At 41.7% G+C, this 25,729-nt stretch overlaps 1 protein-coding gene across 3 annotated transcripts in view; it reads right to left on the reverse strand.

Moving 5' to 3' along the window:
- KMT2B (lysine methyltransferase 2B) overlaps positions 1-25,729 on the reverse strand; it is a 63,797-nt gene that overhangs the window by 13,220 nt on the left and 24,848 nt on the right. For 2 of the 3 annotated variants that reach the window (XM_089478583.1, XM_089478584.1), the window contains exons 8-24: positions 16,508-16,753; positions 16,101-16,195; positions 13,264-13,362; positions 12,684-12,797; positions 11,941-12,087; positions 9,349-9,444; positions 9,097-9,214; positions 7,346-7,459; positions 6,559-6,743; positions 5,310-5,402; positions 5,131-5,220; positions 4,883-4,956; positions 3,802-3,926; positions 2,871-2,974; positions 2,197-2,334; positions 723-881; positions 427-547 (exon numbers count right to left, since the gene is read on the reverse strand). In XM_089478583.1, coding sequence (XP_089334709.1) covers positions 427-547; positions 723-881; positions 2,197-2,334; positions 2,871-2,974; positions 3,802-3,926; positions 4,883-4,956; positions 5,131-5,220; positions 5,310-5,402; positions 6,559-6,743; positions 7,346-7,459; positions 9,097-9,214; positions 9,349-9,444; positions 11,941-12,087; positions 12,684-12,797; positions 13,264-13,362; positions 16,101-16,195; positions 16,508-16,753 — 2,118 coding nt within the window. Of the gene's footprint in view, positions 1-426; positions 548-722; positions 882-2,196; positions 2,335-2,870; positions 2,975-3,801; positions 3,927-4,882; positions 4,957-5,130; positions 5,221-5,309; positions 5,403-6,558; positions 6,744-7,345; positions 7,460-9,096; positions 9,215-9,348; positions 9,445-11,940; positions 12,088-12,683; positions 12,798-13,263; positions 13,363-16,082; positions 16,196-16,507; positions 16,754-25,729 lie in introns of all 3 variants that reach the window. The other variant, XM_089478582.1, reaches the window with a different exon arrangement.

Consider the following 25,729-nt stretch of genomic DNA (forward strand, 5'->3'; position numbering starts at 1 on the left):
TCTAGCAAGTCAGACCATTATTCCATCTACCTCAGTACTTGACTATGGTGACTAGCAGTGGCTCTTAGCCCTACCTGAGATGTCAGGGACTGAACCTAGGGCTTTCTGCATGCAAAACACATGCTGTACTCCTCAGCCACAGTTAGTTAGCATCAGGCATTCTGAGCAATATGGCTCAGGCAGCAGACTGTGCTCCCCCTCCCATCCACAGTATAAAGGACCACCTGCCATGTTCCTCTGAATGGCTGCAGTACCTGCTGCCTATCACCCCACATACTGCTGCTACATCCCCAGGCCCAATGCCTTGTTCTGTGTGGTCCTTCCTCAGAGCAAGGCATTAGGAGTAAGATGACTTCTACTGCCAAATCATGTGGCAGCCTTCAACTCTTTCCCCATATCTTGATGTCTATACCAGACCAAAATTACCTATCATCATGTTGACGGTGTCTGGTTCCAGGCCCACCATAAATTTCCTCTTGAAGCTGATTCCTTCAAAGTCAACATAGACACGGCGCAGGACATCAAACCCATCTTCAGCAACAATTTCCTACAGGGCAAATAACATAACTGAAGATTTTGCTTGACGGTAACTATGGATTCTTCAGAACTCCAGCTTTCAAGATGTCAGGCCTAATGAACATAACCAGCCATAATCCACTCACCCCATGAGACAAAAGGAAGCCCCGCCACCCTTCTCCCCATGCATCTCCCACAACACCTACCGCCCCATCCAGAAGATCAACATGCTTCTGGCAGAAGACTTTCTTGTCATCCTGGAAAGTGCACTGGCGGAAGCGAGCACACATAAAATGGTAGTTGCTGACACATGTAGAGAGGCAGCAGCCAACTGTGGCCCCATTACGTTGACAATGCTCACAGCGCTAAAAGGAAGTGAAGGCAAGTCAGTGGTGTAACAGCAACAAAAATTACAGCTTTGAATTACTGTATATACCCAACTATAAGTCAAGAAATTTATGCCCCCAAAATTGACCCTAAAATCCTGGGTCGACTTATATATGGGTCATTACACTAATACTGCCTAGAAAGGCCCTGAAACAACCACTTCTGTGATGCCCCACTCTTCGTGCCTGTGTGTGTGTGTGTGTGTGAGAGAGAGAGAGAGAGAGTGTTTTCCAATCTGATTTGAAAGCCTTCTCTTCCCATCAAAGAAACATCCGTTTTAGCTCCACTAATTTCCCTTCCCAATCTGATTTGAAAGCCTTCTCTTCCTATCAAAGAAACACCCCATATAGCTCCGTTTCTTTTCCTTCCCAATCTGATTTGAATGACTTCTCTTCCCATCAAAGAAACACCCCTTTTAACTTGACTTCCTTCCAGAGAGTAGAGACCTCACCAAGGATCCATCCAGCTGTACTGGGTAACTGTACAATGTAAGCTCATGAACATACATGCACCTCTTGTCCCTGCCAAACTTTTCATTCCTTCCTTTCATTTCCCACCACCAATCTCACAATGAATTGGAGGTGGACAAACTGCAGGCTGGTATCCATTAGTAAGTCTTTGGAGGATTTGCTGGAAATTGGCAAGAGTTACTGGCCCCCAACAGTTTAACCATAGCAAGTAAAATGGAAAGATTTTAAAAGCCATCTCTGCCATGATTATACTGGTTAGTCACTTCTCTCCTAACCACAGTGTGCTTTACAGTGAAATATGAATATTCAGCTGGTCTTTGTGTACCTCCACTAGGTACTTTGAGGGTTTTACATAATAATCGCTGATGTATAACAAAAGGTTGTGAATGTTTATGTAAGTAATGGACTCTACTCCACACCTTGGGGTTGTTGTGAAGGGGGAGCAGTAGATCCTTGAACATGGATGTCTATTTGCTCAGGCTGTATGCTGGCAGAATCAGCTATAGAAAGCTGATTTAAGGTCAACAAAGCAATCTTAGATTTATAGTTATTTGTTAAGATTAATAATTTAGGGATTGCTCACAACACAGCCAAATAGTATTACAGCAGACTTGAATTTACATCTGCAGGGCTGTGCATCTGTGGATTAAGTAAAGAATTCAAAAACTGGAACAGAATTCTCCATGCTAAGAATCTCTTTTTAAGTGTACTACAAGGTTTTCATAAATCCTGCCTCGTCACAGGTTTTGCTTGAAGGAGATTCCCCAATGGTGTGATAGCAATAGGAACCACTCTTTACTTCTGAGAGACAATCCCTACTTACCATTTGCCGACCCCGGGCCACAGCAGCATGCACATTCTTTAGGGAGCCATCATTCTCCTCAAAGACCTCAGCTGACCAGATAGCACAGTTGACATGAGTCCATTCATTTTGGCCAATGTACAGTAACCTGCCTGCATCCTGGAAGGGAGGCCAAAAACTTGTGTTAAGAGGGAGGAGTGAAACCTACCCATCAAAAGGGAGCTGCATGAGATGCAAACCCTAGTCTACCTAAAACAAAGCAGAACCCAAGAAACTGGATATGCTGCCCCTTTTCAATCCCACTTTTAAAACTATTATCATTCTGCCACAGCATAGAAAGCCAACAAACTGGAGGTCCCCAACCTCTTTCCCTATTCCAGATGCCATGAAGTGAGGCTCAGGGAGAGAGAAGTGAATACCAATATCCAGTGAGTTGGATGATTTTCATCTATCATTGGTGGTTACTAATTATTTTGGTTTATCATCAATGATAAGCTATGTGCTACCTCCAGGATCAGAGTTAGCACATCTCTAAATATGGCAAAGGGCTCTCATCTTCAAGTTCTTCTTGTTGACATCTCCTAATGCATCTGGTTGGCTACTGTAAGAAACAGTATGCTGGACTAGATGTCTAATAAAATGGATATACCTAGATAAAGTTGGGCTCTTTTCTTCTTTATAGGGTCCACCCTTACCTTGGAGGGAGCATCACCATACTGGAGGCACAGGACACACTGTCTCTTGTCCTCAGAGTCAGCCAATGGTTGCTGCATTGAGGTGTGATCTTCATCTTTCAGAGCTGCAGGGAAAGGAGGTGTGGAAACTGAGGCACTACATTCCAACTGCTGAAGGGCAAAAGCCCCATAAATAGCCAATCAGATAAAGTATTCTAGAAAAGAGTAGATCATTCATAAAAAGAGAATAAGAGAAGACTGAGGCAACACATAATGACATGCCTCAAGCAAGGACCCTTTTACAGGACACAAAGTGCTACAATTACACTTTAATTGCTATGGCTTGATCCTAGGGAATTCTGGCATATGCAGTTTGGTAATAAGTATTTAGAATTCTTAGGAAGAGAAATCCAAGCTATATACTCCAAGATTCCATACGACGTTGCCTTTGAAGTTAAAGTAGAATCATAGTGCTATAATGGGGTGGGTAGAAGAGCTCCATAAATAAAAAAAAGTACTGTGCATGCAGAAGGTTCAGTTTCAATCTTTTTCATGTTCAGACACAGCTGAGAAAGACCCCTGGCTGAAAGTCCAGAGAACTGTGCTGTGAGCCAATGAGAAAGGTCGGGGAACATGTGAAATAAGTTATACCCCTCTATTAATACATTCCAATCATGAGACTCATCCCACTAGGTTTCAGTAATGCCTATTATGTCAGATTTGCTTTGCTGTAAACCTTCCTGATCATATCTTTCCAGAGTCCTAACAAAAATGTTCCTGCCAACTAACACTAGACGGGATGTACAAGTGGTCTGACCTGGCTGGTACTGTTACATTCACTGTGAATGGAAATCCAACAGCCAAAGCCCTCCTTGACAAGTATAAAACCCAAGGTAATATTCATGCACTGAAATACCACCTTTCTCTGAAGACCTTTTTAGCAGAGCCTTACCCATTTTTTCAGGAACAGTGTAAGTCAAATGACTATTAGTAACTGGGATGACCTCCTCCGAGTGCCTCCATTGAGCATAGATGTGGTCAGAGGAAGGAGGCAAGACAGCATTGGGAAGCATGCCACTGTTGGAGGGGAAAAGATAGGAAACATCAGGTGCTGCAGACGCCATTCCAAAGAGTTTCACTTTAAGAGAGCAGCTAATTCTATGATCAGACAAGCACATGTTTTTTTTGCACTTCCTTTCGTTCATATGTGTACTTTCCTATCCCCCAAACATGAACATTCTCCTGTCAAGGACTGAAAAAGGACTGGCCAGGGCAACAGTAGTAATGGCTTGAAGCCAGAAATTGAATTTTATGGTGCAGGAGGAAGAACAGAGACTAAAATCAACCACAGAACATGTGGTTCAGTAAAGAGGCATTTGTCTTCTTGGCACTGAGAGGGACACAGATACACTGGGTGAACTTGGCCTCTCATCTGTTGGTCTCACACTCCCCTCTATAAAGTACAAACCTTAACACACTTTGCAAGATTGTTGTGAAGATACAGGTTGGGCTAAGAATAACTTTGCTTAAAAAAATGTACTATATGAATGAAAAGTAAGTTGAGCTGTGTATACCACATTCCCCTGATGTAAGCAAGCCCCATTCCATTCTCTCGCAGTAATTGATATTTTTAAGGACAACCACCTATATAGCTTTTTCCAAGAGTTTGGACAGAAAACACAAAAGACTCTTTCTTAATCCCCAAACCCCTCTACAGAAACTCTAAATGTAGGAAGTCCCATATTCTCCTTTATTCTTACTTATTAATTCTATATATATCCCACCTTTTTTCCACTACAGAAAAGAATGTTATAGATGGAAAATCTCATACAATTTGCAATACATCTGGGGTCTCAAACCTCCCTGTCCCCTGCCCAAACAGCACTAACCTGCTAAGTACTGCATCCAACTTAGTGCCTTTAATAAACCTTGAACATTATATTTGTTATTTATTTACTTAAGCGTATTTATACCCCACTCTTCAGCCACAAAGGCTCTATGAGACTGTACAGTCTCAGCCTTTGAGCACTTACTTGGGAAGGGTGCTGTTATGAGTCCAGTGCTTTGCATCTTGAGCATCAAACCAGCTGAAGAACTTTCCCATTAGCTGGAAAGAAGAAAAAAAGAGATCACAAAATTATTATAGCAGGGGAGACAGTACTCCAGGCCAGACTACATGGGTGTACATGTACACGTGCGCACAAACTCCTGCTTTCATTTCCCTCTCAAGTTCATTTCCCTCAACAACACCCATGCCACCAATCCAGGTCATAGAGAGTACCTCAAGATAGAGTGCCTTTGCAGTAAGGTTGTTCTGCTGATCCTCTGTTTGCCACAACAGGACTCCTACCATGTCCTCATTGAAGCTGTGCTGCAGAGAGAGAAAGAAGCTCAGCTGAGGTAAGAAGCTAAGCTCCTATACAGCAGCTCCACCCTGGAACCCCTGCTCCCAACACTCACCACAGATGAGTAGTGACCCTGTTCAAAAAGCTTGTTGACAGTGCGTAGGTCACAGGGCCCCAGGTGAACCTTCACACCATCATCCGGGCAACACTGAAAATCCAAGCAAAGGGGTGAGAAGAATGGTGTGCTGAGACCTACTCTGGTCTGAATTCTGCTGCAGAGACCCTTTCACCATTCTGAATGTATGGCATTTACCGTAAGAAGACTATTTTCATTTTTGTTTAGCTTCAGGAAGAGTTTGGAAGAGAACAGTACTTTTCTGACTACAACTCTATTGGTTGGGGAAGTCCCAGAGTTGAAATCCTCTAAAAGTAATTTTCTAGTTTTGGTGTCAGGCAGAGCATTTTTCTGGACAGTTACTGAACCATTAAGATATAATTTTAATATAATATTAATATATGAGTAATGAATTATTTAAAAATAATTTATTCCACTCTCTATTTTAAAACACTGGCTGGAAATGTTAGGGAGTTATGGATGTGTCAGTGCCATAGTTACTGTGCTATGCAATGATTCTCATCCCAATCGCCACTCACTCCTCCCAACTCACTCCCAACTCCTCTGAACAAATCTTGCCAAGAAAACTCGATGATATGGAGATAGAAGATCTTAGGGTCACCACAAATCAGAAAAGACTTGAAGGTACACAGCAACAACAACAACAACAACAACAAAATGTTCAAGGAGGTAGAACTCGAAAATATAGCCATATTGGTCTGTAGAATCAACAGTATGTAGAGAAATCTTGTAGCACCTTTGAGACTAACTGAAAGAAAGAATTTGGCAGCATGAACTTTTGTAGACTTCAGTCTACTTCAAAGTCTATGAAAGCTCGTGCTGCCAACTTCTTTCTTTCAGTTAGTCTCAAAGGTGCTACAAGATCTCTCTACAAACAAATGTTCAAGGCTGACGTGTATCCAGAACTTTACGAGTTTGGCTTCTGTCCTCTTAAAATAAAGGGCAACTTTCTCTTGAGTTGTAAATGGGGACTCAGGTTCCAAACAGATTTGCTATCTGAACACATTCAGCCCAAACATGGAATGTCAAAGAACGGGTCTCAAGTAGCTGTAGTTGGGCCAAGATTATCTCTTTCAATACAACCAAAGCCTGAAAAGCAGTAGCTGGATGATTCTGGGAGTTGTAGTCCAAAACAGAACTTTCCCAAGCTCTGACTATGATATTTGCATGCAAAACTAGAGAAAACAAAGGGGGAGGATAGGGCTTATAGATGACTCTGAAACCATACCTGTGTGCACTGGAGCAATGAGGTGGCACACTTGGAGCTCATTAGTCCCTGAAGCACCTGCCGGAGGCTCTTGCGCAGCTCCAAGCTGAGGACCTCACGCCACTTGGCCTTGTCACTACCACAGCAGGGCCGGCAAGCGTATACAACACTCTCAGGCAAGTTGGACAAGATCTCATAGCCCTCATCTAAAGGAGAGAGGGGAGCAGCACATCAGACATGATCTGTCAGACCTAAAACTAACAAACTCTCTGCAGTACCTATCCTAGCAAGCAGGATTTACCCTACTAAGTTCAAGGACTGGTAATGATACGTACATCTGTCTTGGGACACATGTACTTATGTTGGGACAGTTGAGCACAAATAAATTATGTGGTGAGAGGCTTTTTTGTAAATATGTACATATGAAGCTACACTTAGATTAGATTTCGAGGATACTGGCCAGTTTTGGAATCTGTAAGACATATACTAATTTGAATATAACATTGTGATGTGCTTAATATTAATTTTTTTGTAATTTTTATTTAAATATTTATTGTTTATTGTTTTATACAATGTAGAGTCAAATGTGATTTTTAAAAGTTTTAAAAGGTTTTAATATTTTTATAAGATTGTAATATGGTATGATATGTAATATGGATACCATGAATAAATTATATTTCTAAAAATATGTACATGGAGAGTGTGTGCAAAATCATACACATATGTGCCACTTCACCCACCTAGCCAAATGAGATACAGCTGTAAGGACTGAAAAGACTACACAGCCCAAGCTGGGCACAGCACAAACCTGACAGTCCCTCACACTTGGCATGAACCCAGTGGTCACACTTGGCACACTGCATCATCTTGCTCTCATAGTCATTATCTTCATAGCAGTGTAAGCAGATTGGACAGTAGTTTCCTGGAAGTGGAAAGAAAGAAAGAAAGAAAGAAAGAAAGAAAGAAAGAAAGAAAGAGGTCAAACCAGTGGAACTATTCTTGTGAAAATCAAATTACATCTGATTTCTTCTTTGCCCCACTCAAAAATCTCTGTATTATTTCATGATATTTTTTCATTTATTTCCTACAACTTCAGCATAGAAATAATATTCTATTAACAACAAATAAAATAAAAGTATTAGTAAAAAAAAGAAAAAGAAAAATAGCATCAGAGACGATCCAGTAAAACAGAAACCTTTATTTTAACAACTTCCAAAAAATCTAGAATTCTTAAGTCGGAGAAAAATAAAACCATCTTTGCCTCAGTGTAAGCACAGACACTAAGAATGTCTCCTGGGAAATGAATTCCAAATTATATCATTGAAAAGGCTCTCTTGCTTGAAAGAAATCCCTCTCCCAAAGATTGTTGAGCACAATTCAGAAGGCAGAGGCAGCTTGAGGACACCTTGAGATGATAACTGTAATGAATAGATGGGCTGGTAAGGGAGGAGGCAATCTAATAAATGGTCAGATCCCAAAATGCATAGGAAATCCTCATTTCAGGCCCTTCTAAAAACACACTAAGCTGATCTGGATGATGATAACTCATGTTATTAAGCCAAGATATTCTTAAAAGCTCAATTTGAGAATACAACCTATTTCCACTATAGGAAAATTCAGACTTCTACGAATCATAGGACCCAAACAGACAGGCCAAAATAAAGCTGTTCAGGTCACTTTGGAGGTATGCTGTTTAAATGACACAAGCATCTTAAGAGGCCAGAAGCTGTGCCAAAGCTGCACTCTAGTCCTTAGGACTGCAGCATGGCTTTGGTGTGGCTTCTGGCCTCTTAGGGCGCAAGCAGCATTTAAACAGCATACCTACAAAGTGACCTGAAGCAGCTTTATTTTGTCCTGTCTGTTCAGGCCCATAGTCACCCATTTTGTCCAGCCCAGGGAACAATGGTTACCAGCTTTGGACCAAGCACATGCATATTGGCAACTTGTGGCCCTCAAAAACTGGATTGCATTTGCTAACTGTCACTTACAACAGAATATATGCTGGTTGGAGCTGATAGAGACTATGGTTCAACAACATCCAGAAGGCTCCAAGAAGACAGGATCATATACATTTTTAGTATAACGCAAATAACATGCCAGCAGTTATGCTGGATCTCACTGTTGCACAACCAACAGCAAAATGAGCACCATAGCCATATGGAAACATGTATTAACCCCCTCACCCACCAAATCACAAGGTTGTGAAGGGGTGTGTATGTCCCTGCAGAATGAGTGGCTGCACTAGGGACTGCACTTATACAATCTGTAAGAAAGTGCAATGGCCTTTGCATTTTTTTACACTAGTATAATAACCTAACAGGACACCAAACAGAACACTGATTCACCCGCCCTCCGCCATCTCAGTTCCTCTTCAAAGCATTCAGATCTTGAAGTTTCTCCCTCAACCCCCTGTTTAGCACTTTATCTAACAAATTCAAGCTCTGAGTTCCCAGTTCTGGGAAAAGAGTGGGATACAAATAATAATAATAATAATAATAATAATAATAATAATAATAAGCTGAAAGCTACAATTTTTTCAGAGGATTTCATATATCTCACCTTTATCATACAGCACAGAGCAAGCAGAGCATAAGCTGTAGTCACTTGACCACTCAGTGTCCCAGTTCTTCCCTGGAGCTGTCCCACAACTCTTGCAGCGGATGCAGGCTGAACAGATCTGAAGAGAACAAAGATGACCAATGGATAAAGAAGTAAATATAAAAGTAAAAGGCTCTGACTGTAGACTAAGAGTGTGTGTTGCAGGGGAAGTGTTATCCAGACCCTTATTCTTTGTATTTGACAGGCACTTACCCAGCCTTTCCTCTTACGGAAAGGTTTAGTGGGATAATTGGGTCCCAGGCAAGCCAGGTGATAGCAGTTCCTGCAGCGCTCACACTCTAGCAGTTGCTGCAACAAGTGGAAGAAAGGGGAGGGGAAGCAAGCTGTTACAAAGGAGCTTTGGAATGGGAATCCATTATGTCACCTTACAAGGATGTACTACAGAGTCCAGTAAGAAATATACTGATTCATTCACTCAATTGTTTAATTTATATCTACTTTTCTGCCAATGGGATCCAAAATACCTTACAATAAAAGTTAAAATAACTAAAACAATGTGTAGTACAAAAGTTAAAAATATTAAACAACCAATCCAACTATAACATTAACTTAAAACAATTGAAAGCATATTGAACACATATTACAAATTAAGAAATACATCGTACTTACTGAATATCCTTCTGCTTTTACTAGGAAGCCTTTACTACATGCCTATTTAAGTAAGAAGGTCTTTGCCTCATGGTGAAAAGAGAGCAGGGAGTGGGAAAAGCAAGCCTCCCTTGGCAGAGAGATCTACAATGTAGGAGCAACCACTTAGAAGTTCACTCCCATGTCCTCATTAGACAAGAATGTGAGGGTAGTGGGATGGAAAGAAATCCCTCTCCCAAAGATTGTAAAATTCGGGCAGGATCATATGAGGAGAAACAGGCCTTCAGATCATTTGGACCTAAGCTGTATAGTTTTGTAGGTCATAAGCCTACAAATGAATTTTAGACAATTTGAATTATGCCTGAAGAAGGACCAAACTATGAGGCAGGGGTAGAGGGAATAAAATAAATAAGTGTACACAGATGTGTTTGCAGGACAGTGTGGATCATGGTATTTGCCATTAAGTACAGATTTTACTCAGGAAAATAAGATTCTTGTAGCAAAAGGATCATGGTCTCTAGTTCTTATGACAAATATGCTCTTCCATATCCCAGGACTGGGCAATGTATGCAGCTCTCTAGATGTTGCTGGACAATCAATCTCAGCTCTTCTCAGCACTGACTGTGCTGTCTAGGGCTGATGGCAGCTGCAATCCAACAACTTGTGGAAGTCCACATATTCCTCAACTGTGCGTTAGAAATCCAAAATCCCCTTTGCCCATTCTCTATCATGTTCAGGATATTATTTTTCTTGCCTTTCATGTGTACAATTCTGGGCTTTTCAATTCTCCTGTTCCCTCTTTCTTGCACAATCACAGTTCTGCAAGCCTTGTTTATTCCTCTTTAACATATTCTAGATCAGTCCTCTGACCCAAACCTTTGCTGAGAAGACTTCCTATATGTCTCTCTCACTCAGCTCAAAATCCATTTGCTTGAATCATCCCTACTGTACTGTGCTTCTGAAAGTAAAGCCTCTTGTACTGAGTGAGCAGGCCCAAAATGTTCTGTAGCTTGGAGAACAAAACAGTTGCAAGGAAGGATGGGAAAGTGGTCAGACATGCTGGGTTTACATTATCTCTCAGCGGCAGGCTGAAGACAGTGAAAATGTCACAGGAGTCAAGGAAATAACGAGATAGGAAGGCAAGGAGCTGAGGGAAGAACAGCAATTGAAAGAGACGTAAATAAAAGGGTAGAAAAGACAGAGAATCAAATGAGAACAAGCTATATCCTGTAGGTGGGAAGGAGATAGAAATATGCTCAAGGAGCTGAGTCGAGAGTCTAACTAGCTAAACTGCAGTGGTCTCCCAGACTATGCTCTTTAAGGGATTTTGAACTTCAGCTCCCAGAATCCCAGACTATGGGCCAACATGGCTGAGGCTTCTGGGAGCTGACATCCAAAATCTCTTAAAGGGCACATTTGGGGACCACTGAGCTAAAGGAAGTGAGGCAAATAAGAATAAAAAAGATAGGAAGTTTAGGAAGAAAACCAGAGGAAAAAGTCTACTATGGCAAAATTACACATTTATTTATGAAAATATTTTTATTCCATCCTTTTATCATGAGATCTAAGGACCACATACAGATAAATCTATACAAACAATTTAAGCAATTTCAAATTAAAACCAATAAATAATTTTTTTTAAAAAAACTTATTCAAACAATTGAAACCAATTAAAAGAGCTCAAAAAGGCTAAATGTACGTGTCTAAAAAGTCAGTTAGGCCCCAAAGGCTTTAATAATATTGTGCTCTTATCAGGCTAGTAAAACAAACAAAACAAGGCTACTAGTTTGTGGAGGCTTATTTATAAGGCTGCACTGTGTGATAATCAGTAACCAGGGAGGTGAATTTTGACCTCTTTTCCCCTTCTAATTCTGTTTAAAAAACACTATGCAAGCTGTAGAACATATACAAACTAAATCCACTTGTAACTATAGTTGGCTTATTTTCTACACTTCTGCTGTTAGACATGGGAACAGAAAAAGAATCATGAGTGGCCCTTAAGATGTCCTCACTGATCACTATCATGCATTGTTTTTGTGATGCTTATGCTGTTTCTAAACAAATAGCACAGACTATCTTTCATGTGGAATACTGCACCTTTCCCCTCACATTTCTGTAAGCTGGCTGTAGCCATTGTATGTAGTCCCAGACACTTCCTTCATAGAATACCCACACAAAGTAACCCTTCCCACTTGCCTTGGATGCCTTGTTTTTGCGGCCACAGACATGACAGAATTTGCAACGACGACAACACCAGCTTTCCTCCTGCTCAGGCAGTGGCTGTTCATCCTCCTCCAGGCAAAAGACATGAAAAGGGTCACAACACACCTGGCAGAACACAAGCTGAAAGGATACAGCAGGCAGTCATGTCAGACAAGAGTGACTGACAGAAATAGAAAACCCCAAACACTGAAGCCTCTTTTATTTTAACCTAGAGATTTAAAGGATTCATGTTTTGGACTACAAATCCCGCAGTTAGGGGTATATGGGAGATTTAGTTTGAAAAAAGAAAAAATTCCAAATTCTGCAAATGCCATGCCACATCTCCACCCCATTCTAAGTACAAAATGGATTTGTACCCCATATTAAGCAGTGCTATTTCTCCATCAGGTGTTACCTGGTATGGCGGAGGGGCTTGTGGACGCAGAGACAAAGGGCACACCCATTCCCTCCCTTCCACATGCTAGTTTACTCGTGAGTAAACCAGTGTAGGGGAGGGAGGGGTGCACTCGGCTGGGTGCCACCCCCTCTAGGGTGTCACCCGGTGTGGTCCGCACCTCCTGCACCCCTCCCTCCAGTGACGCTACCAATACTAGGTAAAAAAGCCCTTTCTCATGCATCCCAAATGAACACCCTAACCTCTTCACTTCCACCCACCTCACATCCCCTAAGGTGAATATGAACATCCTGACCACTGCCATCCTATTCCTCAGACCCACCTGATGGAAGCCTTTGCTAGCACATAGCAGACACACCAGCTGTGTGGTTACTGGTACTGAAGTGAGGATGCTGAGGCCACCCATCAACCAGACGTTCTCTAGGTCACAGTCTTCCTGCAAGACAGCAAAGCAGGGGGGGGGGGGAGAGTTTGCTAAGAAAGCTTTAGAGCCATAGGCAATAGACCACTAAAAAAGATCTTGTCTGGGCCTCAAATAAATAATAATAATAATAACAACAATACAACAATAACAATAACAATAATATGTCTCCAAAGGGAACTGCATTCTCCCTGGCAGCTTATTTGGGACTTTAAATATCATTGCTTCAACTGGTACCCTTTTGCACAACATAGATACAGTGCTATGATTTTACTTTAACTGCCTTGGCAACATCCTGGGATCTGCAGATCAGAAAGAGGTTTTTAGAATTCTCAACTAGAACGTTCTAGCATCTCACTAATCTGCAAAGCCAAGGATTTAGCAAAATGCTGCCATGGCAGTTATGCAGAATGCAGCATTATAACTGTGCAGTGTGAAAGCATCCCAGGTATCTTTTAGGTAGATAAACATACATCCTCACCTTGAAATCAACCCTGAGCCGGTGGATGCCATCTGTTGATTTCTGTTTCCCATTCCAGCCGCTGGACAATGATGGGAATGTGCCAGAAAAGGGGACATCCTAGAGAAACCAAGAACAATGAGAAGTTTGTTCCAAAACTTTCCCTGTGTATACAGAACATGAGATTGAATACAATTCCCATTCTCCTAAATGGGCTGATGGCTGATGTCTTAGACAAGCAAACTTTGAAAAAAAAATTCCTTTATTTCAAATGCTACATGCACTGGTTTAATGATAAACATTTAATAAACAAATAAATTAAGTACAGGCATTCATCATGATAACCTCCATAATGAAGCCCCCTTATTGATCCAGATCAACTAATTAGCTTTAGCAGTTTTAATTTTCATCGGTAGCAGGCATTTTGTAAAGGTAATTGATTTTGACTACACATTCAAGACCAAGCAATTGTCAAATACTATGCATTACAATCTCTTGCAACAATATGTTGCTGGGAACATCCATTCTTCCCATTCCTTGCTCCCCTGCTATGCGATTAAGCCACAGAGAACACAGGAACAGGTAGTAGATGATGGCTTTGTCTGGATACTCAAAAGCCCCAGTGCTTTAAAAGTTAGGAAGAGAAGGCAGAGTAAGGCAGAAGAAGATGGTGAATGTAAGTGTGAAGGGTGAGAATAAGTGTGAAGGATACGAAAGAGGGCTAGAGATATAGGTAGAGAGAGGAGAGGAGTGGAATGAAGATATAGGGATTGGTTAGCAGATGGGCTGAAAAGTAACAGTAGGGGTAGTGTGTAACTAGAGAAGAGTAGGAAAGAAGATGGAGGTTAGGGGAGGAAAGGGGAGGAGGAAATTCCCTGGTCCAAATGTGATGATTGGTGTATTCCAGATGTATAAAGAAAAAGATTTATGTGATGAATGTTTGTGATTTGTAAATCTATGAAGTAAAATAGTTTTTTGTGGGTTTTTCGGGCTATGTGGCCATGTTCGAGTAGGAAACTCTTCTTGAACATGGCCACATAGCCCGAAAAACCCACAAAAAACTATGGATGCCGGCCATGAAAGCCTTCGACTTCACAAGCTAGTAAAATATGGGCTAGACAATACAATTGTTAGGTGGATTAGTAATTGGTTGAATGGCTGAACCCAAAGAATGTTCAGCAATGGCTCCTCTTCATCCTGAAGAGAAGTAACTGATGGAGTGCCACAAAATTCTTTTCTGGGCTCAGTGCTACTCAACATCATTGACTTGTATGAAAGAATAGGAGGCATGCTTATCAAATTTGCAGATGACACCAAATTAGGAGGAACAGCTAATACCCGAGAGGACAGGATGGAAATTCAGAATTACCTTAATAGATTAGAAAGCTGGACCAAAGCTAACAAAATGAATTTCAATACAGAGAAATGCAAGGTACTGCACTTAGGGCAAAAGAATGAAATGCACAGATATAGGATGGGGGCCACCTGGCTTAAAGAGACTACATGTGGAAGGGATCTAAGAGTCCTAAGAGTCCACAAGCTGAACATGAGTCAACAGTGTGATGCGGCAGCTAAAAAGGCCAATACGATTCTAGGCTGCATCAACAGAAGTATAGTGTCTAGATCAATGGAAGTAATAGCACCACTCTCTATGCTGCTTTGGTCTGGCCTCACCTGGAATACTGTGTCCAGTTCTGGGCACCACAATTCAAAAAGGATGTTGACAAGCTGAAGTGTGTCCCGAGGAGAGCAACTAAAATGGTGAAGGGTGTGGAAACCATGCCCTACAAGGGGACTCTTAGGGAGCTGGGTGTGTTTAGCCTGGAGAAGAGATGGTTAAGAGGTGAGCCCTGTTAAGTACATAAAGGACTGAGGGTGGAGCTGCGCCAAAGAATAGGCTGCAAGCTACAGGAAAAGAGATTCCACCTCAGCATTAGGAGGAACTTCCTGACAGTAAAGGCTGTTCGACAGTGGAACGCACTCCCTCGGAGTGTGGTGGAGTTTCCTTCTTTGGAGGTCTTTAAACAGAGGCTGGATGGCCATCTGTTGGGGATACTTTGACTGTGATTTCCTGCATGGCAGAATGGGGTTGGACTGGATGGCCCTTGGGATGTCTTCCAACTCTATGATTGCCTGTAAGAGTTTTTTTAAAAACTGGCAGAAAGTGACAAAACGAGAACAGAGAGAGATGGGGAAGGAAGGATGGAATACCCTGAAATAAGGCTGGTTAGCTGGCACATCTAACTGGAGTAAATCATACTGAGGTGATTTCCTGTAGGTCCTACTTGCATAGTAAGTTCTTATGCTGTTTTTCCCCCTGTTTATAGATACATCTCAAACAATTCTCCATATGGCAGCCATAAAACACAAAAAGGAACCCAAATCAAAAACCATCAAATAAAATTGAAACCACCTACACATTTCTTCAGCAGTAAAAAAAAATAAAATCAGTCCGTTTTAAAAGTTTTCTGAGAAGTCATAAAAGTACAGCTCCTGCCAGAAAGCTACCTGGACTTTACTAAGAAAAGGCAAATGAGCAACTCAAATATTTGGCTTATCTATGCAAGGCCCAAAACAATAACTGGCTCAATATATTTTGATGCCTAAGGCAAAGTAACAATTGATGCACAGTTGACAAACACAAGGCATGGAGACCCTTAATGTATAAATCCTCAGGATCTATCAGGATCTACTATGTATCTCAAAACAGGAACTACTCTGTCCTAAAGGCAAAGGATATGTCTACATCAATTGCCAATTACTCTAGTCTGGCTGGAGCATTCATATAGTTGCAGTAAAGATAACTTTTCCAAGGGCTGCCCTTATCTCCTTCTACTCACCCCTCGCTGAAGCCTCACCTTCTCAGGCTTCTTTCTGGCTTTTAACTGCACCACAGGCTGAAGTGGGGTTTTTCGGGGTCGACTTTGCTCCTCAGAATCCATAGGAAGTAAATCTAGAAAGAGAGTAAGGGACTGTAGGTCAACAAACCATCTCTTTCCTCTGATCTGTATGAGGTCCTATTATTTTTCTGAACTGGAAAAATAAAACTGAACACACTTTGTAGTTAACATTGCATCATATAACAAGGACAAGGACATAAAATAAAATGGAGCTGCTTAAATGGGGAAGGGGGGATTCCTCCCATACTGTGTTCACAAACACAAGGCTGTTTATTTGGTGTGTGCTATTTATTACCTACATGCAGAACCAGCACAAATCCCAACATAGAAGTCATGGGCAAAACTGCTTAGAGTTTGTAACTCACCTGAATCCCGGGAGGATTTCCGGCGATGCGTAGCTGAGCCAGACACTGGTTCTGTGTCCGAGTCGGAGGAGTCAAATATGTCATACGAGGGCCTCTGTTTGACACAGCGCCGGGCTGACTTGCGCTGCAGCAAGGAGTCTTGCTCGGCTGTCTCTGTGGCCCCCAGCATGACCTCCAAGGGGGCTGGAAATGCCTCTCCAGAATCCTCTGAATCCCAGGAAACGATGGCCTTCACTACAGGACGGCCTGAAGACAAAGGCAGGGATGAGCAGGGGGTCTCACAGGCTGCCTCCAACTGGCTGTGGATGCTAACCAAGGACCAATTTCTCCCATTCATCTTTTTTCCCCATCACATACATCACAAGGTTGGTAGACATTTCGATGTATGTGCAGAAGATATGTGAAGCGCAGGGGTCAGGAAAGGTACATATTTGGATTGCAACTATCCCAATCATGGGGCTGTAATAATAAAAGCTGTATTTTTAAAAGGCTGGGGCTTTTGAGAGTTGCAGTCTAAAAAGGTGTATTTTCTAAATTCTGGTGTAGACATAGGGAGAAATCAGGATTAAGCAAACAGCCAGTGCAGACTGATGTTACACCAATGTGATGCAGTGTCCTCAGGAATTATGGATTAGAATTATGGAGCTCCATATTCAAAGTACTACTAGGTGACCCTGGACTAGAGATCATCTCTCACCCTAACCTACCTCTGGGTAATTGCAAGGATAAAAGGGGGAGGACTTGAGGAAGAACTGGAAAGCCACAAGTGGCTTTGGAGTTCCTTGGATGAAAGGCAGGATATAAATGTAAAGAAATAAAATAACATATTGTGTAGCAACTCTTACTCTGTTTAGGGCTAGCTACCTATGATTTCACCTCTGCAGAAGTCTTCATTAGCTCACTTACCTTATCCATTTCTCATCTTCCACTCCATGAAACAACTGGTCAGAGCCCCTCACCCCCACCTCTTGTAATCTGATGCAGATAAACTCTGCTTATCTCTGAACTAATTGCTCTGCTGGGGCCTACCCTGCCTCTCTCAATAGGTAGCTAAATTGCTGTTTGGTTGGGGGAGGATATTGTCATACACTTTAACTACTGCATTTCCAACACAAAGATATGAAACACTGAAGGGGGGGGGGAGGACTGTGAAGACTGGATGGTCATTTTTCACACACATTGACTTTGACCAACAGACCAACAGACAAGAGAAGGCCAGCTGAGCTATCAATGCTATTTTGCTATATTAAATTCCAGAAGAGGAGTGATACAGCACCAGACTATTAACTTGGAAGGAATTCCAAATTAAATGTGCTGCTAAACATAAAGAAAGCAACAATAATGACTAAAGAGAACCTACATAAATTGAATCTAGACAATGAGGAAATGGAAACAGTTAACGATTTCTCTTAGATTGGATCAAACCATGAACAGAATGGAGATTGCAATCAAGAGATAAAGAGATTAGAAATGGGCCATGGAAGAGCAAGAAAAGATCCAAAAGAGTAAAGAGCAATAAAGTTAGAACTGTCCAAGCCATGATATTCCCCATCACTATGTATGGATGTGTAAGCTGGACAGTGAAAAATGTGGATAAAAAGAAAACTGGTTTGAAATGTGGCACTGGAGAAGAGTGCTGAGGATACTGTGGACAGACAAAAAGACAAACAAATGAGTCATCAAACAGATCAACCCTGAAATACTCCTAGAAACCAAGATAATCAAACTAAGACTATCATACTTTGGCCACATGGGGAGAAGGCATAACTTTTCAGATAAGACAATAATGCTAGAGAAGGTAGAAGGCAGCAAAAAGAGAAGAAGACACAGGTCAGAAGGCTAGACTCAGTCAGGGAAGTCACAGGCATGAGTCTGCAAAGCATAAAGCAGAGTAGTGGAAGAGAGGGAATCTTGGAGATGTCTCATCCACAGGGGTGCCATGAGTTGAGGCTGACTGAGGGCAGTTAACAACAACAAGAACAACAACAAAGGACTATAGTTTGTTCCTGCAAAGTCCCAGAGGAGCCTTCAGGCATTTTAAAAAGCTTAGCAGTCTGATTGTGCTCTTTATCATATGCAGATAAAGCAGGCACCAGACTATTAGCCTTTAAAGCACCAGAATATTTTTCTGTAAATGTTTGCTCTTTGAAAGCAATCAGTCCAAAACTTTTCCTTTGATAATTTCAGTGCATTGGGGCTGGGGGTTCTGACAAAAAGATGCTTGCCAGTGCCCATAGTAAAAATGCAAACACAGCAAACAGCTATGTTGAAAAAGACTCATGGCCAAAGAGGGCTACAGGCACAGCTTGGAGTTAATTTTTTTGATTCTAGCTCCCAGAATCCCTCAGTCAGCATAGTCATAGGATTCTATTTGGACACTGTACTCCAAATTTCCAAGTCCTCCTACAGAACAGAACCCAGGGGTCTAGGCTATAACTTTTAAACTGCCCTCCCTTCCAATTTACCCCTCCCCAGAGGAGGGAGAAACCAGGATTCTTCATTCAAGAGACAACTACTAGAGCCATCCTCTCCCAGAGCAGACCCAACCAAATCTAGCCCACTCCTGGCTGTAATGCACATGGATCCCCCCTCCGCCCATCAGCCGCCTTCCCCCAGATTGTCTGCTCACATAATCAATGTCTCTTCAGTCTGGAGGCAAGCAATGCCATTCTCCCTCACACAAACACATCAGGCAGGCTCTGCTCTGTTGAACTTTCTTCAGGTCCCAAAAACTTCCCCTCCAAGAGCCAGCCCCACCCCTTCCTGATTTGTGCCCATTTCCTTTCCACACACTCCTCCCAAATGCTAAACCAGAGAGATCCTACCTCCACCTCTGGCCAGAGCTACCTGTGATATCTCACCACATCACCCAGCAGAGGACAGCCTTCTCTTTCTACCCAATTCTATACAAATCTATCTGCCTCCATTGTCCCTCAGCATCACTGCACTTTCTTCCAGTGTTAGCAGGGAAGAGGTAAGTTGCTATTTCTTCCTCTCTTGAACATGGTTCAGCAACAGCTGATGTCTCCATTTAAAGTATTTTTTTTCAAGCTGTTGGACTGATGGTCATTATTTTTTAAAGTACAACTTCCAAGATCCTCTAGTCAGCATATGCCCTAACTGTAGTCCACAGAGGGAAATATTGTAAACTCTGGTTGGAACTACAATTAAAATTGTACCACCAAGGTGCATGAAGCTTTGCAAAGTGTAAGAGGACAGGGTCCCTGGTCCAAAGAGCTGTAAAAATTAAATGTAAGGGAAAGGAAATGGAGATGAAGATAAATGGAAATAATGTGACAACAGCAAGTAAGTTTTGAAATGGAATTACTTGCAATATGGATGAGCAGAAAGCAGACTGAAATGTACTGGAAGAGTCTAGGTGGTTCACAGTAGCTAAGTGAAAGTGTCTAGCTCAGCTGCTTACCTGTAACAACTAAAAGGCTCTGTTCTTACACACAGACTCCTAGGGCGGGCGAGAGGGGGATGACTTGAGGGAGAAGAACCAGGAATGGTTGTTGGTGTGAAAGTATTTGTGAACTTGTTTCTGGTACTTATCAAAAACTCTGGATCTGAATGCTCAGAAGCATCCACATTCTTTAATCCTTTGTATATGTCAGTCTTCCCCAATTTAGCACCTTCCAGATGTTTTAGCCTTCAACTCCCATAAGCCACAGATGCCATGGCCAGTAGTCAGAAAGGTGCTTTTGGGGGGCCACTCCCAAGCTTGAAGGCTAAGCTGATTACTTCCCAATTGTCTTCCCCTTGTAGGCAAAGACCTTTTCATTCAGGTGCTGTTGGCAACTTTTGTGGGAAAGGACATTTAACTATATAGGTGTTACATTTTCTTTTATTGGTGTGTTTTCATTTTTTTCCAAAGCTTTTATCCATTTTATATTTTCACTGTAACTCTCCCTGAATCCCATTCACGGGACAAATATAAGGCAGCAATCAATCAGTAAATAATGCCAGGAATTGTGGTCCAAAACATCTGGAGGGTACTGGCTGCAGAAGGCTGGTGTATGTCATAGAATCATAGAGTTGGAAGAGACCTCAAGGACCATCCAGTCCAACCCCCGTCATGCACAAATATAGAGTCAAAGCACCCGGAACATATGGCCATCCAGCCTTAGTTTAAAAACCTCCAAAGAAGGAGACTATCACACTACTACTATTGAGTGTGTTCCACTGTCAAACAGCTTTCACTGTCAGAATGTTCTTCCTAACATTGAGGTGAAATCCCTTTACCTGTAGTTTGCATCCATTGCTCTGTGTTCTAGTCTCTGGAGCAGCAGAAAACAAGCTTGTTCCACCCCCAATATGACATCCCTGCAAATATTTAAACAGGGATATTGTATCACCTCTTTACATTCTCCTCTTCAGGCTAAACATACCCAGCTCCCTAAGTCTCTCCTCATAGGACATGGTTTCCAGATCCTTCACCATTTTGGTTGCCCTCCTCTGGACACCTTTCAGCTTGTCAACATCCTTTTTGAATTGTGGTACCCAGAACTGGATACAATATTCCAGGTGAGGCCTGACCAAAGCCGAATAGAATGATACTATTACTTGCCTTGATCTAGACAATAAACTTCTATTGATGCAGCCTAGAATTGCAATGTTCAACTTGTGGTCTACTAGGACTCCTAGACCCCTTTCACATGTACTGCTGTCAAGCCAACTGTCCCCTATCCTATATCTATGCATTTCATTTTTTTGCCCTAAGCGCAGTACCTTACATTTCTCTGTGTTGAAATTCATTTTGTTAGTTCTGGCTCAGCTTTCTAATCTATTGAGGTTATTTTGATCTTGTCCTCTAGGGTATTAGCTACTCCTCCTAAATTGGTGTCATCTACAAAGTTTAGAAGCATGCCTTCTACTCTTTCATCCAAGTCATTGATAAAGATATTGAATAGCACTGGGCCAAGACAGACCACTGTCGCACCCCACTAGTCATTTGTCTCCAGGATGAAAAGGAGCCATTGCTGAGCACTTTTTGGTTTTGGCCGTTCAACCAATTACAAATCCATTTAAGTTGCATTGTCTAGCCCACGTTAGCTTGTTTGTCAGAATACTGAGGGGGGACTTTGTTGAAGTTCTTCCTAAAAACATGTCTTCCTGCCTAAGCTACTATTTTTGCACCCACTTGCCACTGATGGACCTCAAGAGTCCTGAGGAAAAAAGCAGCGTAGATTATACAAGCCTGACGTCTGACTACAATACAGTATTATTGGATTACAGCCCCAAGTGGTCAGGAATGGTGGGAGCTTTAGTCCCAAAGATGGAGTATCCCAAGTTCGGGAAGGCTGAAATAAGGTGCAAAACAGCTCACACCCACTTTCCTCACCATATATGCAGAACAATAAGAGGAATTTGGATTTTTAAAAGACTCATATATACCAGATTGGTGTTGATACAAGAAAATGTATGTGAAGTATTTCAAATATTTGAAAGCAATATACAAACACTAAGTAATGGCCACAATATTTTAATAGTCTGAGAAATTAAAGTTCCACATGACAGGATCCTACACAATCTGCCCTCAGATGGGGTAGGGAGCGGTTAGACAAAACACATGGGTAAACACAACAGTAGACAATTGCTTTTGGAGATTTGATCACAGTTGTTTCTCCTCACAAGTTCTGAAACCATACCCTCAGCTTTAGCACAGCCCCAGATAACGCCAAGTATTTTAAAGCCTTCATTTGAGAAAACAACTTTTGGGGATATGGTATCATCTTTACAGTGCAGTGGCCTTTGATGACTGAAGATATATGCTTAGAGAAAGATCCAAGCCAAAAGTGAAAGTTTCTGAGGTGAAAGTCAAGATGCTAATTTTGAAAATGCCCCCACTACTGTAATAGCCCACATCTCAACATCAGTAGTTGAAGCCATACATCCAATTAAGTTCCCATACTCTGCAGCAATCCCAAGGAAACCATTATTACATATAAAGGGGGACAAATAAATGGCAGTCAGGGCTCCAGTATCCAAAGAAAGGTTCATGCCTCCGATAGAAGCCCACCAGGAAAAATGATATACCCCACTGTTGAAATTCCAAGGAAGAAAGATGAAACATAAAAAAGTTCACTCCTCCAAGGAAAATAACTGGGCTCAATGCCCATTTGAAACACAGCTAGACCCCACACTAGTATTTAGAGCAAAAATATAAATGATAAGCATATCTTTCACAGCATAAAGTAATGAGATTTGGAGAACACCATCATTGGGGGTAACCATGCCCTTTCCAATGCTCTCCGGGTAGACAGGATTACATGATCCATTATCCTCAACTGTCAGAGACATTTTGGCAAGTAATTATGGTTTTTACCCAGAGGACCTCAGGTTAATGAACACTAATCCAGGGAGCAAAGGGGCACAGAGTTTAATTTCAATGAAATGTCTGTAACAATACATACAAAACCTGAATTGAGGCAATGTCAGAAGTAAGGTATGCGCATGACTGGACTCTGATCCTGGAGAGCCCAGTCCAGTAGATAATGTTGAAGAAGATGAGCTTGGACAAAATGTCAGACACAAGTGAGACTTATGCGGCTTTCAGCATACACTGAAAGCCAGAAGAAGGCTCGGCACACCCCAAAAAGGGTTATCGCACACCCACGGCACACACACCACGACACACCGTGAGCACAAGCCCCATTCTTTTGAATGGGGATTGAGCATACACAGAAATCCCCTTACACGGGGGGATCCAGAATGGATCCCCCACGTAAGGGAAGGGCCCAATGTACAATGCTGGCTAAGGGATTCTGGGAATTATAATCTGAAAAAGTAATGTTTAGAAGTTCTGGCTTGATCAGGTGCAAAGCAGCTTTCGTTGTTAAGAATTCAGCTAGGTATTGGCAGGAAAAAGAACTAGAATGTTGCATTCACTTAAATATATTCAAATTCCACTACCAATTGTAGATTCTAAGCAATCCTTTTTTTTTAAATGGATCCAACATCATTCTTGATCTATGTTATATGTCTTCAGTTTTTTGGGTTAGATAGACTTCTAAATTGTGAAAAGTAATTTCCATAAAGCAGACATAAGCCGAACGGAACCCTGCTGATATTGTTTGACTACAGGTCCCAGCATTTTTCACTATTGGCCATGCTGGTTAGGATTGCTGGGCATTATGATCCAATATCTGAAATGAACAAGTGGCTAAGTGCCCATTTATTATCACAGCTGCATCAAAGCCTGGGGAGTCACATATTTGGAGTACAACATCTACCTTTGGACTATATCTCCTTTTTGGACTAAAATTTCCAGAACCCCAGTCAGTGTGGTTGCTAGGGGGATTCTGAGAGCAGCCATCCTTCCAAGCTCTGAGATGGATGCGTTCACACAAAAAGAAAGACAATTTGTGAAAGAAGTCCCAGTATCCCACAATGGTGGCCACAGAAAGAGGTACATACACACACACAACCTTATGACATTCCAGATGAAAATCACACTACAGGGTTACTAAAGGATTCTTTGGAACATGCTGCAAGCTGGAACAAGACCACTGGTTCTGTTCTAAGCAGTACAGGAGATGTACTAGATTGAAATCAAGAACAGTTGCTGTTTTATGATAACATCTAGTGGCACTAAGTGACTTTAGAGATATGTGTTCTCCAAGACTGCAGTCAAGACACAAAAATACAGCTGCTAACACAAATCTTGCACACTGATTTTTGTGGTTTCTTATCTTTCACATAGAAATACCAGCTGTATATTTGGCAACTCATCTGGTGGCCATGTGAGAACTGATTTTTAAATTCCCACTCTGCCATTCTTTTGACTGAGGTTTCTATGCTGGGTTTCGCTCCCCTGAAGCCAGCACAGAAATATGGCTCCTAGCTTCTTCGTAGATTAGTACTTTTCTATGGTTATTTATAAGGTGATAATACAGTGCACACGAGAGCCAGAATGGTGTAATATTTTGAGCACTGAACTATGATTCTGGAGATCAGGGTTTGAATCCGTGTTCAACCCTGCAAATGCACTAAGTGACCTTGGGCAAGTCACAATCTCTCAGCCTCAGAGGATGGCAATGGCAAACCCCCTCTAAAAAAAACCCTGCAAAACCCCTATGATAGATTTGCCATAAGGCTGGTGTAAGTCAGAAACGACTTGAAAGCACACACAACTACTACTACTATAATACACAACACATACAACCCATAATTCTTGCTCTCAGCATTCTTTACAGCAGAGGTAGGGAAAATGTATATCAAAATCCATTGGGTGACTTGCTGCAGATCATCAAGGGTTACTAACTTTAAAAGCTGTTTTTTAGAATACCCAATCTGTATAACTAAGATGATTACATTTATGTATGACTGTTACACAAGGGAAAGGAGATAAATGGCTCCAGACTTTCATCCACCATTTTGCATCTTTTCAACTGCTGAATCTTAGATCTTCTGATAAAATAACAAAGTAGATCCCACCCATTCTTTTTAGAAGGGATGCTTTGGCCTTCCACCTCTTTTGAACTCCAACTTTAACACCCATTTGCCACTGGTGATGCTGGGTGAGGCAAACATCTGCAGGACCGAAGGTTCCCACCTCAGCTCAGCATTTAAAAACTATTACTGGCAGTTGCTTTAAGAAACATACAAACACAGTAATTCCCAGCCATTCCCAAAAGGAGTATACAGCATCACTATTTATCACATCTTCTCATAGACAGTGCTCATCCCCCCCCCCGCCCAACATCTGACAAGTTATTTAGATACCAAAGTCCAACTTCACAAAATAAGTGCTGTGTAACAATGTGAAATCATTTGTAAATTTTCACAGTTTGCAAAAGGTAACCCACCAATGTACAATGCAAAGAGAAATCTGTAGTTGTCTTGACAGCATTTGCCCCCATTCCCCCCCCAAAATTAATGCTCAAATTGGATTACAAGAATATAAAAACAAACAAAACACACAATTTCAAAAATCTACAATTTAGACAGTTAACACAGCAGCCTCAGACTTATACAAAATTTTAAACAGCAAACTGCTAAACATTAAAATCCCATATAAACAAAGTTTTCAGAGCCCACTTAAATGCAGGCAGTTTGGACATTACATGCCAAATGTATAATCCATTCTAGTATAATGCAGAAATCAGTGCTAGTGATCCAACTGTATATGCAGAGTAGGATTCTGCCCTTCCCACCCTGCATGTGTAGGACTGAACCCAACATGGTTACACAAGGGTATAAATATATCCAACAATGTCC

This window comes from Sceloporus occidentalis, unplaced genomic scaffold (assembly GCF_023333645.1).
Source record: "Sceloporus occidentalis isolate IW3139 unplaced genomic scaffold, rSceOcc1.0.p SCAF_13, whole genome shotgun sequence".
Classification (NCBI taxonomy): domain Eukaryota; kingdom Metazoa; phylum Chordata; class Lepidosauria; order Squamata; family Phrynosomatidae; genus Sceloporus; species Sceloporus occidentalis.